At 44.9% G+C, this 16313-nt stretch overlaps 1 protein-coding gene across 1 annotated transcript in view; it reads left to right on the top strand.

Annotated features, from left to right (window-relative positions):
* MTOR (mechanistic target of rapamycin kinase) overlaps nucleotides 1-16313 on the top strand; it is a 115885-nt gene that overhangs the window by 11703 nt on the left and 87869 nt on the right. Inside the window, exons 10-21 of the mRNA XM_081086496.1 lie at nucleotides 354-540; nucleotides 1452-1580; nucleotides 2494-2738; nucleotides 3773-3988; nucleotides 4321-4526; nucleotides 7741-7863; nucleotides 8955-9044; nucleotides 9167-9259; nucleotides 10128-10262; nucleotides 10524-10653; nucleotides 12402-12652; nucleotides 14419-14505. Coding sequence (XP_080942622.1) covers nucleotides 354-540; nucleotides 1452-1580; nucleotides 2494-2738; nucleotides 3773-3988; nucleotides 4321-4526; nucleotides 7741-7863; nucleotides 8955-9044; nucleotides 9167-9259; nucleotides 10128-10262; nucleotides 10524-10653; nucleotides 12402-12652; nucleotides 14419-14505 — 1892 coding nt within the window. The remainder of the gene's footprint in view (nucleotides 1-353; nucleotides 541-1451; nucleotides 1581-2493; nucleotides 2739-3772; nucleotides 3989-4320; nucleotides 4527-7740; nucleotides 7864-8954; nucleotides 9045-9166; nucleotides 9260-10127; nucleotides 10263-10523; nucleotides 10654-12401; nucleotides 12653-14418; nucleotides 14506-16313) is intronic.

Consider the following 16313-nt stretch of genomic DNA (forward strand, 5'->3'; position numbering starts at 1 on the left):
GTTTTTAAACAAGATGTAACATATATTCCTTAAAAAGGAGGATGTAATCTTTTCCTCAAAATATAACGCTAATGGAACAATTATGTGATATTGTTTTGGAGACCTGATAAGTTTTGTGGGTTTTTCTAATTAAGAAAAAAATTTATATTTTTAGTATTTACAAAAGATGTATTTGGAGAGTGATTATCAAGCATAAGTCTTTGGTTATTTAGTACATCCTCTAAATTCTTACCATCTTTCTAACAGACATTTTTAATTTATTCTTAAATCTAAGTGATTTATGGGAACTCTGGCCTTTGACATATAGACCAACCCTGACCTCGAGCCATACACTTTGTCTTTTCTATGCCCAGATACCCAGTACCTCCAGGATACCATGAACCATGTCCTAAGCTGTGTCAAGAAGGAGAAGGAGCGGACAGCAGCCTTCCAAGCCCTGGGGCTCCTTTCTGTGGCAGTGAGGTCTGAGTTCAAGATCTACTTACCTCGTGTGCTGGACATCATCCGAGCAGCCTTGCCCCCTAAGGACTTTGCCCATAAGTAAGCATCTCTGTTTTGATTTCCCCTGCCACCCTAGTTGGGAGAGGAAGGATGCACCATCCATCTCCATGGAGCTTAAGTCCGTTCTCTACCTCCTTAACCTCCATGTCATAGCAAAATCATACAAAGAACAGCCTTCCTCAGTTGAGCGCCAACCTTTTCCCAATGAAATGGCATTGATATTTTTAGGTTGATTGAGTACCCTGTGAGGATATTAGATGCCAGTGCTGTTTTCAATATTATTACTCACTGTGAATCACCTGGTTTTGCCCTTTTCTCTGGCTTTCAAAGGTCTTAATGTGATGTAAGACCTAAAGAGAGACTCCTAGACTAGAACTTAGTTGGATGAGTTATTCCATCTCTTGAAACTTTCCAATGAATCAAGCATGAAAACAACCATTAGCACCACCAAGATGGATAGGCCAGGGTGACTTCTCTCAGTCTGGGGGTGGCGGGGGAGGGGGTGTCAGTGTTCATTAGAATTGTGTCTTTATATTTTCCTGTATTAGTAGCAAGGATTGTTCTGGCCAATTAATAGGGAGAAGAATTTCTTTCCGTAGAATGGCTGTGCCCTGCACTTATGGTCCCTAATGTACACATTGTTCAGTTTGCTTCCTAAATAGGTACGTTGGCCAGCACCACACTAAACCACATGGTGCCATTTGTGTGAACTGGGGAAAGGGGCCCCTTCCTCACGACCTTTACCAGTACTGCCGTCTGCTGGATTGTTGTAAATGCTATGGACAGATCTGCAGTGACTGTGTGATGGGCCCCCTAGAATTGTGCAGTAGATAACCTGCACGTGTGGTGACCCTGCCTGGGTAACTGGCCCTCCTTGCCCCAACAGTTTTGAGGTGGGGCCTCACAGAATGATGTTGTGTCTAAACTAGCCCCTCCCTGGTTCTCTGCAGGAGACAGAAGGCAATGCAGGTGGATGCCACAGTGTTTACCTGCATCAGCATGCTGGCTCGGGCAATGGGGCCAGGCATCCAGCAGGATATCAAGGAGCTGCTGGAGCCTATGCTGGCGGTGGGACTGAGGTGGGTGTCAGAAACCTCGGCGTTCCCTGTCTCTGGTAAAGGCATGAGCCACAGGATTGTGACTATTGAAAGAGCAAGGCATGATGGTTTGCACACTAAGTTGGATAGGTAGGATAGTTCTCGCTAAACACGTAGGCTAGTTTCAAATCCTAGCTTCGTCACTAGCCAGCTATGTGATCCTCAGTTACTTTACTTCTCTGAGCCTCAATTTTCTCACCTGAAATGTGGGTATAGTAGCAATTCCTGCTGTCTGGGATTGGGAGGATTAAGTGAAAGCGTTCATGAAGTAGCCACTCTTAGCACAGTGCCTTGCATATAAGAAGTGCCCAATTCATGTTTGCAGCTATCGTTTATATGTTTATTGGGAAAATAGCTTAAGCTCTCTACACCAGTTCTCTTCATCTATAACGGGTGGGGAACCTTTTTCTCCCAGGGATCATTTGGATAGTTTATAGCATCATTCTTGGGCCATACAAAATTATCAACTTAAAAATTAGCCTGCTATATTTGGTCAGATATTTAATTAACTCACCCCTAATGCCTTGGCAGGGCCAGCCCGAAGGATTTCTCATGCCTTATATGGCCCACAGGCCGGACATTCCCCACCCCTGATCTATAAAATAAGGACAATGCTCTCAATCTGACTCCCATGTTGTTTATTGAGACTTGGTCTTCTACAGTGGTCGAATTATATTCAGCAAGTTCTCTCGTGGCAAAAACCAGAAACGCATTGTTTTGAAATCTGACCAGGCCTAGAGAGTTCAGAACACTTATTCTGTAGTTTTCTATATACTTTAAAGACCAAGAGTGAAGGGGCACGATCCCCTTGCTGGACAAGGAGGATTGTTTCTTCCCAAGAACAGACTGAATGTCCTGTATGCAGCCCATGGATGACTGGTGTCCTCCCTCTCAGCCCCGCCCTCACAGCTGTGCTCTACGACCTGAGCCGTCAGATTCCACAGCTAAAGAAGGACATCCAAGATGGGCTACTGAAGATGCTATCCCTGGTCCTCATGCACAAGCCCCTCCGGCACCCAGGCATGCCCAAGGGCCTGGCCCATCAGCTGGCTTCCCCTGGCCTCACAACCCTCCCTGAGGCCAGTGATGTGGGCAGCATTACTCTTGCCCTTCGAACTCTTGGCAGCTTTGAATTTGAAGGTAAGAAATTGCAATAGATCTTGCGAAGATAGTGAGCGATGCTGGGAACCTTGAGAAAGAAATGAGGGTGTCTAGAATTCCTGGATCTTGCTAGAGGCCTTGGAGACAGGGGAGCTGTCTCTGTAGCAGCTCATCTTTCCTAGAGTCTTTCTGTATATTGTTAATTCCTACTGCTTGTTTCTTTGTCCCATACTGCGTTTTGGGGCAGATGGTGTTTCAGGAAAAGTGTGCTTTGGTCTAAGGAACTAATGCTTCAGAGATGGAAAAGTCAGAGATGGATCCCCTAGGCCCCACCTCCGGGTAGCTAAGATGGTACTTAATGCTTTAACATGTGTGAGCATGTGTTTGTATTCCTGTGGCTGTGTGATTTCCGAGAGCGCTATGCTGTGTAGTTCAGTTTGGAATTCTAAGCTGCAGGTAAACCCCACTAATTCCCTAGAGAGATTTAGGTCAGGAGAGAAAAATGGGCACTTTTTGAAATTTAAGATCGTGTAGGCGGTCTTAGTCAAGCCTATAGGGAAACAAACAAGTACCAAAAGCCTGAATGGCATGCCGTCTGAATACGGACAGCCATCTGTTTTCCCATTGCAGTTCCTCATCACGTTGATTAACATCCAGGACAGTTTCTTTGTAATGAATAGAAAGTAGCTATATTTCAACCCAGCCTACAACAGACTCTCTTTTTGGTATTTAAATCAAGAACTAAAACAGACAAGGTAAATTTGATCAAGAATTGTTTTACTCTCTGAGGTTGGGCCAGAATAAAACAAAATGATTTATTCTCTGAAGAGAATAAAAGACAGTTAGGATGGGAGAATGCCTTTTTTCTGTCTCCCAGCTCCTCCGCCTCCCGTCTGCCTTTCTAATGATTGAAAGCTCATTGTTAGGAAGAGTTCTGGGTCAGTGTCTTACTGATCAATATCTTGTTGAAAATTGAATTAGTAGCCACAGAGTGGAAAACGCAGCTAGCAAGTTGCAGACCTGTTGTCTGAAGCAGCAGTGATTGTTCTGTTTTCTCTCTGCTTTATATCCAGGACACTCCCTGACCCAGTTTGTCCGCCACTGTGCGGATCATTTCCTGAACAGTGAGCACAAGGAGATCCGCATGGAAGCCGCCCGCACCTGCTCCCGCCTGCTCACGCCCTCTGTCCACCTCATCAGCGGCCACGCACACGTGGTTAGCCAGACTGCAGTGCAAGTGGTGGCGGACGTGCTCAGCAAGCTGCTCGTGGTTGGGATAACAGATCCCGGTAAAGTTGATTAGACAGAAGCAGTCGCGGGAAGTTGAGGGGTTTGGGGCAGTTTCATGGCATGGCCTCTCCAGGGACCTTCAGCCTCATGACGCTCAGCTCTTTCTCTGCCAAGGTGTTGGGTTTGGCTGCTCCATCCTATTGTTGTAAGATAACCTGTCTTTAATTCTATTCTCTTTGTTCCTGTGAATAGAGAAAGGAACGACAGGTTAGATGAGAGAAGGGTATCTGGAATCCTCTCACGAGGCTGATGGCAGTGGAGGGAACACTGGGGAAGGGCTGGAAGGATGAGCTCATTGAAGAGGTGTTCAAAGGCTCACTTGTTCTTGCAGACCCTGACATTCGCTACTGTGTCTTGGCCTCCCTGGATGAGCGCTTTGATGCACACCTGGCCCAGGCAGAGAATTTGCAGGCCCTGTTTGTGGCCCTGAATGACCAGGTGTTTGAGATCCGGGAGCTGGCCATCTGCACAGTCGGCCGGCTCAGTAGCATGAACCCAGCCTTCGTCATGCCTTTCCTGCGCAAGATGCTCATCCAGGTAATGATATGACAGTCAAAGCTAGAGGCGCTGGGAGAGGACTTTTCTCATGACAGCTGTTGGGAGAAAGAGAATTTAAAGACAGGATTGAGATGCTTGGTAAAAGCCACATTTGGCTCTAAGGTCCACGTTTCCCTGGCTTTATAATTGGCAATTCTAGTGTTTATCACCTCAATAACTCTCTTGTTAGTATAACTCCAGTGTGCCTCTTAGTCCAGACTAACCTCTCACACAGCTTTTTCCTGGCAAGTCACCAGCGATTCTATTTCTTGGTGCTCTTCCCTGCAGATGGTCTTCCCAGCACCTCTCTATCCTTCCAGGCTCCTGCTTTTCTTGCTGATGCTAGGTCAAGCACAGAGGCCAAATATGAGGTTCCAACATTGTTTCTCATAGTTATTGCTCCTGGTCTGTGGTCCCTGGCTTTCATTCTTAAACAGTGTGAGATGCCAAACTAAGCTGCTTGGACTAGAGCCTGCGGTAAATCCAAATTGACATTGCTGGTAGAGCCAGTAGGATTTTCTATTCTGGCTAAAACCTGTCTTGACCTACCCAAGTAAGTTTTCTGGCCTCCTGTGAGTGATGTGTGGTTCAGTCCTTCCTGCCTCCAGTTACTTCCACCCACCTTTTCTGGGTCTCAGTGTGGCTCACCCAGACCTTCCCTGTGCCCCCATTTCTGCCCTGTCCCCGCCTCACCCTCTGCTTCGTAACTCTCCCCCATAGTTTCTTTTGAAATAAACACTTTTCATAACATATAAAGAACTTAAACAAAGAAAATCATTTATATATAATTTTTACCCTAGAGAAATGTTATTTATTCACAATTTGTCATAATTAAAGTGACCATAAATTATATCGTCATTCAATAAATTAGAAGATTTTACAGTGGCACTTCTGTTTTTAGCCTAATAGTTTACTTATTTAACTGCTGGCTAGGCCTGTGTTAGGAATACCTGCTGTTTTGTCTTTTAAAAATACTTAAGGTTTTGGGAAGGAAAAGAAATCATTGTTGAGCCTGTAGTTCAAATCATGCTAAATAAGCTTAATGTAGAAATATCTCTTAGTGAGAACAGCAGTGTGTTAATTCAGTTAACAGACCTTTTGAGCACCTATGTGTTCCATGTGTGCTGGGTGCTGGAAGCAGGGAGCAGGCCAGGTGGGGCGTGCGTCCTCTGGGAGCCTCCAGTAAACTACCAGGCCGCCTCACGGTGCTGGTACTGGGGAGCCTGAAGCACCAGTGAGTGTGCATATCAGGACTGGACTTAGCCTCCGAAACTCCAAAGTTTAAGTAATCGTTCTTGTTTTGAAGATGCAGATTTTTCCGAGATGATGTGCACATTTTCATGCCTTGATAGGGACATTATCTAACCGTGCTTCACCCTTTTCTTGCTGCCTTGGTCATCGAGGTGGGCATTGGGTATTGTGATTAAGGTGCAGTGATGCTCTCTAGCTCTAGAGGTGAGTTTGTGGTACTTTGATTTGGCTGGGGTGCTGCCCCAGAGAGTCGTGCTCCCCTCACTGGTATTCATTTCTTCCCAGTCAGCCATCTCTCCTTGCTATTGTGGGTCTGTTCTTAATATTCCACTCCATCCTCTCTCGCTGCTGTCTGCTGTGACAGGAAAAACAGGCTGCTAAGAGGATCCAGAAAGTCAGGATTAATCTTAAGTCAGTAACCAAGACAAAATATAACACCACGTTGTGGACTCCTCCTCTGGGTAGCAGAGTTAGCCTGAGCTTTGTTTTTTCACTTTCCTCACTTTTCAGAGATTTCCTCTGGCAACTTCAACTCTTCAGAAGTCTGTCTATAATAAGTTCTTAGCCCGGCCGGCATGGCTCAGTGGTTGAGCGTTGACCTCTGAACCAGGAGGTCACGGGTTCAATTTCCATTCAAGGCACATGCCTGGGTTGCAGGCTCAATCCCCATTGTGGGGTGTGCAGGAGGCAGCTGATCAGTGGTTCTCTCTCATCATTGATGTTTCCTTCTCTCTCTCCCTCTCCCTTCTTTGAATGCAATTAAAAAATATATTTTTAAAAAGTTCTACCCCTGACTTGGTTTGGCTCAGTGGATAGAGCGTCGGCCTACGGACTGAAAGGTCCCAGGTTCGATTCCAGTCAAGGGCATGTACCTTGGTTGCGGGCACATCCCCAGTGGGAGGTATGCAGGAGGCAGCTGATTGATGTTTCTCTCTCATCGATGTTTCTAACTCTCTATCCCTCTCCCTTCCTCTCTGTAAAAAATAAATAAAATATGTGCCGAAACCGGTTTGGCTCAGTAGATAGAGCGTTGGCCTGTGGACTGAAGGGTCCCAGGTTTGATTCCGGTTGGGGGCGTGTGCCTGGGTTGCGGGCACATCCCCAGTGGGAGATGTGCAGGAGGCAGCTGATCAATATTTCTCTCTCATCTATGTTTCTAACTATCTCTCTCCCTTCCTCTCTGTAAAAAAAAATCAATAAAATATATAGAAAAAAAAGGTGTGGTTCTTTTTATAGCAAAGGTGGAAATTTATTAAGATCAAGTACAGACTCCCACGTGGGGAAAGGGAAAGATTCTCACAGCACAGACTCCCACGTGGGGAGGGGGAAAGAGCCCCCGAAAAAGTTCTTAATGTCTGTGTCACCATGAGCATAATGTGTGACTTGCTAGTGCTTGAAGGATGTCAGTACAATCATGTTATCTCTGTTCATTAAGGTCCTTGGAGATTGATTCTACTGCTATAATCCCTAACTATTTGGGTTTACCTAGATGTGCCTGAAGCCACTACTGAATATCGGTATTTCTCTCAACATCATAGCTGTTCTGACTATTCTCTGATTCCTTTGTCATTATTTATAGGCACTCTTAGTAATTTGCTGTCTGGACAAAGATTTTTTCTAGCAGAGAGCCCTTCCTTCATTCCTCATTTCTGCAAAACACTGTTCACAGCTCTCCCTTCTCAGTCTTTTGTGACTGTGCTGCACTGTTAAAAGCTGTGCTCTGGAGAGGACTGTGGGACCTTGGGTGGTGTGATGGGGATATGGGGCTGATTTCAAACAGTGTGTCTTTCAGTCGCTGCTGTCTCCACGACTGAGCTGCAAAAATGTCCTTTACGTATAGAGTATCAGGCAGCTACCTCATCCACAGTGGAGTTCTGGTTCCTTCTCCTGTCCACACTTTCCCTTTGGCACGCAGTTCCTCTCTGCAATTTCCTCTGCTGCAGTGAGCCTTTCTTCCCTGCAGATTTTGACAGAGCTGGAGCACAGCGGTATTGGAAGAATCAAAGAGCAGAGTGCCCGCATGCTGGGCCACCTAGTCTCCAACGCTCCCCGACTCATCCGCCCTTACATGGAGCCTATTCTGAAGGTAACTCATGACAGACAGACTGGCACTTGCTCTGGGGTGTCTTACGCCTGCTCATTTGGGGTGATGAGACTGTTCCAGTGCTCAATGGGATGATGAACAAACTGGACAATTTCTTTGGTCCCAGGGACAAAGGCCACATCAAGCACCCTCAGTTAAAGAATCCCACGAATCTCACAGATTGCAGCAGAAGGGTCCCCTTATAAGAGATATGCTTCCAGCACATCCTCAAATGTGTGCTTGGAAAGAAGTAGGTGGTTTGCAGCATAAAACGGCTCCCCCAAAATAACAAAAAAAAAATGAGCTTTAAAATCTGAAACAACATTCAAATTTGAACATGTTAGAGCCATGTGCTGCCTTTCATAACTTATGTGAATCAGGACAGATGATCACACCGATATAATTTAGAGGAAGCATGGAAAAGTTTTTAAATCATGGCACTTCCCAGCTCTGTCATGTGTCAAACTTGTGCGCAGTATGGAGAAAAGTTTGAAAATCCATTTTCCAGCCCTAACCGGTTTGGCTCAGTGGATAGAGCAGGGGTGGGCAAACTTTTTGACTCGAGGGCCACAATGGGTTCTTAAACTGGACCGGAGGGCCGGAACAAAAGCATGGATGGAGTGTTTGTGTGAACTAATATAAATTCAAAGTAAACATCATTACCTAAAAGGGTACGGTCTTTTTTTTCAATAGTTTTATTCATTTCAAACGGGCCGGATCCGGCCCGCGGGCCGTTGTTTGCCCACGGCTGGGATAGAGCATCGGACTGTGGACTGAAAGATCCCAGGTTCGATTCCGGTCAAGGGCATATACCTTGGTTGCGGGCACATCCCCAGGGGGTGTGCAGGAGGCAGCCGATCAATGTTTCTCTCTCATTGATGTTTCTAACTCTCTGTCCCTCTCCCTTCCTCTCTGTAAAAAATCAGTAAAATATATTTTTTTAAAAAATCCACTTTCCAGAGAAATCCTGGCTTCATAAACCTGGCAGTAATTTACCCATGACTGAGATGGTCTCTGTGTGAAGTTTGCTTTTATAAAAGAAAGGTTTCTCGTAGACTAACCTGCATTCAGTTTCTCATACTTTGTTTCCATAGGCTTTAATTTTGAAACTGAAGGATCCAGACCCTGATCCAAACCCAGGTGTGATCAATAATGTCTTGGCTACAATAGGAGAGTTGGCTCAGGTAAGGAGACAACTGCCTTTTCCATTGGATAGAAAGAATACTATTTCACCTCCGAGGAAGTCAAAATACTTCTTAATGTCACAAGTTCTAATTTTATCCACTCCCTCTTTTTCATGTTGTAGGTTAGTGGCCTAGAAATGAGGAAATGGGTTGATGAACTTTTTATTATCATCATGGACATGCTCCAGGACTCCTCTCTGTTGGCCAAAAGGCAGGTGAGTATCACTGAATCCTGACGGCAGGACAGAAGGACAGATTCCATGAGGCCAGGGCGTTGTCTCTCACAGTCACCTCAGTGTCTCCAGCTAGCATCTAGCACATGATATGTACTCTGGAATATTTGCTGAATGAGAAAAGGGAAGAAAGACTTGGAGCCAGAATTAGCTGTCATCCCGGCTAGGAGTCACTTTCAGCAAGGATCATGGCTGACCAGTGCCATTTCCTCTAGACAAAAGAAAATGCAACTCATCTGTCAGGGCCCAGCCCCTAAAGGGAGAAAGAAAGCCTTGGCCTTGGGCTGTGGATGCCAGCAGAGCTTTAGCCCGCCCTCCCCAGCTTGGCTTCCTGTTAGTCATTGAGGTCATTAGGTGACTAGACTAAAATTAAGAGCAGTTTTAGCCCTAACCGGTTTGGCTCAGTGGATAGAGCGTCGGCCTTCGGACTGAAAGGTCCCAGGTTCGATTCCGGTCAAGGGCATGTACCTTGGTTGCAGGCACATCCCCAGTGGGGGGGTGTGCAGGAGGCAGCTGATCGATGTTTCTCTCTCTCATCGATGTTTCTAGCTCTCTATCCCTCTCCCTTCCTCTCTGTAAAAAATCAATAAAATATATATGTGATTTTTTTTTTAAAAAAAGCAGTTTTAATGTCCTTTTGAGTCAGACTTCTATTATTCAGTGAGGCTATGTAAGGGCTATGGATTTCCTTTGGGAAAGGTGGGACTGTTTTCTTTTTGATTTAGTGATTGTTATAAAGGTTTATAGCCTTGTTTTTATGTCCCAACTCTCAGGATTTCTGTTCATGCGTAGTGTCTTTACTGGAGATTCCTATTGGCTCCACTCACCATGTGCGCTTTTGTCTGTCCAGGTGGCCCTGTGGACCCTGGGCCAGTTGGTGGCCAGCACCGGCTATGTGGTGGAGCCCTACAGGAAGTACCCCACTCTGCTGGAGGTGCTGCTGAATTTCCTAAAGACGGAGCAGAACCAGGGCACGCGGAGAGAGGTAGGGGTAGAGGTAGAGACTACTTTGAAGTCTCACCTTCAAAGCCTGTGCTGGGAAAACGGAGAGAGAGACACGAAAGTTTGTGGCCTTCACATGCTCTGACAATGTTGATTAGACTTCCTGTCCCTCTCCATTCTGTTCATGTAGCTGGTCACTGGGTATGAATTGGATATCATGGAACATGAGAAGAATGCCCCTGAGAGCTGTTGTAATCAGATGTTTTGATGAATGTTTTCTTTTTCCTTCCCCTTCCCCACCCAGGCCATTCGGGTGTTAGGGCTTTTGGGGGCCTTGGATCCCTACAAGCACAAAGTGAACATTGGCATGATCGACCAGTCCCGGGACGCTTCTGCTGTCAGCCTGTCAGAATCCAAATCAAGTCAGGATTCCTGTAAGTTGAGGGGACCCATGAGAGACTTGCCAAGTGTTTACCTCGCAGAGCCCTTGCCAGCTATGTTTAGAAAGAGCTGGATAACTATGAAATTAGAGCATATTGACTTGCTTTGCAACTTTGAATGAAAAGTCAGTAGTTTTCCTCTTGAATCTTATCAGGAATGCTGCTTCCCAGTGCTCCGGAGTCCTCATATCTATCCAGGTTCTTTGTCAAGGTTCAACAGGCTAAGTCTGTACTCACATTCTTGGGGCCGATGAGAGAGATGTAAAATACCACCCCAACATTTCTGTTCACATCTTATGCTTTGTTAGTGCTTCTCTATTTTCTATTGTTTTCTATTCCCATGGCACCCAAGGAGGAAGAGGGTAGAATTTTAATTGATAGGAAAATCTGAGGCAAGGCTCAGGAGCCTGGGAACACGAGTAGCAATCAGATTCCAGGGCTCTTCTGTCCATCAAGTGGTCTGGCCCTAGAGCCTCTTTGCCTGTGGACATATTGCCTAAGACAGTGATGGCGAACCTATGACACGCGTGTCAGAGGTGATGCGCGAACTCATTTTTTTGGTTGATTTTTCTTTGTTAAATGGCATTTAAATATATAAAATAAATATCAAAAATATAAGTCTTTGTTTTACTATGGTTGCAAATATCAAAAAATTTCTATGTGTGACACGGCACCAGAGTTAAGTTAGGGTTTTTCAAAATGCTGACATGCCGAGCTCAAAAGGTTTGCCATCACTGGCCTAAGAGCTTGGATAGGGTGTGGGGATGCAGGAGAATTTAAAAAAATAATAATTTTTATTGAATTTAGAGAGGAAGGAAGAGATAGAAACATCAATGATGAGAGAGAATTATTGATTGGCTGCCTCCTGCACGTCCCCTACTGGGAATTGAGCCTGCAACCCAGGCATGTGCCCTTGACTGGAATCAAACCTGGGACTCTTTAGTCCGCAGGCTGACGCTCTATCCACTGAGCCAAACGGGCTAGGGTGAGAATTTTCTAATCATACCCATTGTTCATCACGGCAGGCTTATTTCCAAGTGTGGAAGTTCACCAATGACTCTCCCACTATCCAGAAAAATGTTTTTTACCCAAAATAAAATAATTTGTTCCTAAGTTCTATGGATGGGATCATGTTGCTTCCAATTTGTTCTTCCATATTATAGAAGTGTACCTGTGATGTTACCCTGTCAAGAGCAGAGCCTGAGCCATGTCCCTCCATGTGTTCCCCTTACTCAGCAATGCCAATCATCCAGTCTTACCCTGTCCTTACTGTACCATAAACCACCCATCCCAAGTCTTTGAAATCCTTGTTCAGGTCAGGTAGTATTTGCCACTCACTTGTCTCAATTGCCATGGGGACCAAGCAACTGCTGAACAGATGTTTGCCTAATTTAATTCCCTTTATTTTCATTTGGGAGAGTAATTATTTTTATAGATGGTTTCAGCTACAAAGTTGTGAATTGTACTGGTAAGACGCAATTTAAAGAAAAACCCATCATGTACTGTTTTAGGCTCTAGTGGTTTAGGTAATAGGAAAGCCAAAAACTGTTTAGTCCTTGATGCTGAGGATCTATCCACTGGTTCTTACTATATCGTGTATTTCCAATGGTGTTGGACCAAGGGAGAAGGATATGAATGCTCATGGCGGTCAGGAGGTTTTTTTATTGTTGTTAACCAAACCATGCTGTGCCTGAAGTCAGTCGTGTCATGTACAGCTCATGATTCTCGTTGTCCTGTCCTAGCTGACTACAGCACCAGTGAAATGCTGGTCAACATGGGAAACCTGCCTCTGGACGAATTCTACCCAGCCGTGTCCATGGTGGCCCTGATGCGGATCTTCCGAGACCAGTCCCTCTCGCACCACCACACCATGGTTGTCCAGGCCATCACCTTCATCTTCAAGTCCCTGGGGCTCAAGTGTGTGCAGTTCCTGCCCCAGGTCATGCCCACATTCCTGAATGTCATTCGGGTCTGTGATGGGGCCATCCGGGAAGTAAGTAGCTAAAACTTCAACCCTTGCTCCTCCCTGCTCTAAGCCACACCTGAATGGAAGGTCTGTCTGTTCCTAAGCTGCCTAATAATGCACTCTGCTGGCTCTTGAACCTGATGCCTCTCCTCTTCCTGTTTTTCCTCCAGAGTAGATTTTCTATCTTCTTTCAGGTTTTGTATAACAAAAATTTAACTAAAGAACCATATACTTAGCGGCTCATGTTCCTTGATGTCTGTAATGTACTTTTATAGGAACCATTTCACCAAACTGTCAGCAGTGATTCTGTGAGGAGGTGGCCAGGAAATAGGTAGGGATAGCTCTACTGAGTTAAACCTGTGCCGTGCAGTGACCAGTTCTAACCACCTTAGAATCCAGTGGTGTCCCTGTCATTAGAAACAGCTAAATTTGCTTTGAGCCCAATCCTGTATGTCCTGTCAATCTCACCTCTTCAGTTAATGAGTTCTGTAATTTTGTTACTCACTATTTAAAGTACTTTATTTATCCCCAACTTAGCCAGGTTTCAGATTGTAAGAGTGAAAATATGTATGTTCATTACTAAATTATTCTTTCTTTCTTTCTTTTTTAAAAAATATATATTTTATTGATTTCTTACAGAGAGGAAGGGAGAGGGACAGAGAGCTAGAAACATCGATGAGAGAGAAACATCGATCAGCCGCCTCCTGCACATCCCCCACTGGGGAAATGCACGCAACCAAGGTACATGCCCTTCACCAGAATCGAATCCGGGACCCTTGAGTCCGCAGGCCGACGCTCTATCCACTGAATCAAACCGGTTAGGGCACTAAATTATTCTTGATAATGGAGGGCAGCAAAGACACAAGAGAGCTATAAAAATACTTTGGGGATAAAAATCTTTGGGGGAAGGGCGTTTAGAATGTGATTTACTTAATATTGAAGATCATAACAAAATAAAAACTACACCCTGAAGACCTCTTTTACCTGGAAAGTACTTGGGGTTTCCCTTCCCTAAGTCCTCCTTATTCCCAACTTTATTTAGTGGATGGCATTTTTACTTACAGTTGCAAGGTATCAACCTAAATAGAATTTCTTTATCCCATCCCTTCCCCAATTTGCTTGCTGTTTTAATTTCTTAGAGACAGTTAACTTAATAATTAAGACCTAATTAATTGAGTTAATTACTGAAAATGCATTTCAGTGCCCATAATTGTATTAGATAGCTGTATTTATTTTTAGAAAGTAATTGGTAGTGAATTAGAGTTGAATAAACAAAAGGTACATTTATAGTTGATTAAAGTTTTTTGTTGACTTTGGAGTCTGGTGACTTAAGAAATTCTTCAGTGATTGCTGACATTCATTGAGTACTTAGCAGTATTCATGTTCCTGTTCTTGTGCTTTCCAGATATTATCCCATTTAACTCTTGCAGCAAGCCTGTGAGACAAAGACTATTATCTCCATTTTTCCTCTGAAGGAGGAAATGAAGGCTGGGCGCAGAGAAGTGAAATGAAGTTCACAAAGCTAATAGGTGCTAGAATGGTTCACACTAGTCAGTCTGGCCCCAAAGCTCCTGCTCTGCAGGAACTGGTGTGCCTGATGCATGAAGCCATTGACGGTTATTTCTAGCCCCTGCTACTATCACCACCAAATGTTTTAAAACTTTGAACTTAGTAGATAGAATGTGTGGAAACTGATTCCATTGTTGTCCTTATTCATTCACATGGACTTAAGGTGAGCCCGGGAGTTCTGCGTCCTTCCTGGTGCCAATGTGCTGACCTCTTCTCTGTTTCAGTTTCTGTTCCAGCAGCTGGGGATGTTGGTGTCCTTTGTGAAGAGCCACATCAGACCTTATATGGATGAAATAGTCACCCTCATGAGAGTGAGTAGAAATTAATGCCTTGGTCTGCTCATCAGTGTTGGGTCTGTGAACTCGGAGCAGGTTTGGATAAGGTGGACATTCTTCCATGGGTCCTGGTAGAACTCTTACAACCCAAGTATAAGCTGGAGGAAGGTGTCCCACTGACTTAGGAAAGGGGTCAGAGGGTTATTGCTGCAGGCTCCCAGGTACAAGAGAACCGGTGTGAAGTCTGCAGAGGAATCCTGAGGCAGTTGTTCTGCCAGAAATACGCTCTTGAGTTCTTTGCCTCACACACAACAAAGCAATTTCACTTAATATCACAACAGTGCTTTACTGTGCCCATGAAACCCTCTTTCTAACTGCCCATAAAACCAGGGGCCGGAGAGCTCTGGGGACTGGGTCTCCTGTGCTCTTGAGTATGATGGACTCCTGTCAGGCACCAAGGAAGAAGGTGCTGCTTCCCCTGCTGCCTTCAAAGGCATAAATGCTGCCTCTGACTGCAGTGGCACATGCAGAAAGGCTCACGTCCCAGGTTTTATAACGTGCTTTCAGCAGGTGCAGGACTCCCCATTGATGGCAGTAGCGATTTTCTATTTGAGTGTGAGGCCTGCTTCCTGCTGTTCTATATAATTTAAATGTTCTGTTGGGAAGGTTGCTTGCAGAGATGACTGTGTCCTCAAAGAATTAGAAGACAATCCTTCCATTGATTTCTTTTCTTCCATACCAGCCCTTTGTAGTTAGCTTGGAAGAAGCAGCAGGACTGAAATCAAAGTGGCTGGCTTCAAAAATGGAACTTCCCGAAACTGGGTCTCAGAACTGAAAACTCCTCCACGTGTGAATAATTAAAGCCGCTCTGTTCCCTGGCTGCTGCCACAGCAGCTCTACATGGAAGAGTCAGGCAGAATGCTAAAGAGCCTGGCGGACGGTCCTGGGGGAGGGGCGGGGAGAGGCAGTGTACTTGTGTTTGAAGCTGAAGTGATCTGTGACTTATCCCCAAAAATACTAATGACCAAAACATAAGGATTTGAGTCAGAGAGCCTCACACCTGAAAAATACAGCCTTTATTTCTTCCAAGATAGAGAAGGTGCAACAGGGCTCCTTTGTTGGCTGTTGATCCTGGTGTTTTAATGAGCTCCCCTGAGCCCAGGAAGAGAGCAGACTTTGTGAACACTGATCCAGCCCACATCCCTGGGCAGGCTGCCTGGCTTCTTTGAGTAGAGCAACCCCTGTGAGGAGCCGAGAGAATACAGCGGGGAGGTAGGGGAGCTTTCTCTAAAGAAGGCAGAGTGTAGTGCAAGTGAATGAGCATCAGAAAAACGGTGGAGACCATAAGATCTGTGGTGTTTCTTCGGCAAAGCTTTCTTATCTAGAGAAAAAATAGCTTTTCCAAAGAGATTACTTCTCGCTCCAAGCAGAGAGAAAGAACGTTTTACCAGCATCTTTTAGTATGGTTTTTACTTCCTAAACTACTATACTTTTTAAAAAAATTTAAGTACCTTATGCTTCTATGTAAAGTCTTTCTCTTGAGAGGTTATCCTTTGTTTTTATTGATTTCTACTCTGAATTATTTGGGGGCCCAAGAGTGTTAATAGGCATGTGTTGCCATCATGATTTCTGTTATCAGGTCTCCTGTGGAGGTTCCAAAGAAGGCAGGAGGCCGCTGTCTTTTTTAGTTGACTTTAAGTGACTGCTTTTCCTGGAGTCAGAGACTTGGACCAATTTGCCTCGCACTGCTGAGGCAGAATCTGTGGCCAGTTGACCAAATTTTTATTTTAGTAACTTTTATAGAATCTACATATGTAAAAACATAAGTGACCTTCCGACCAGTA

Source organism: Myotis nattereri (assembly GCF_964212035.1).
Source record: "Myotis nattereri genome assembly, chromosome: 3".
NCBI classification, from domain to species: Eukaryota; Metazoa; Chordata; class Mammalia; order Chiroptera; family Vespertilionidae; genus Myotis; species Myotis nattereri.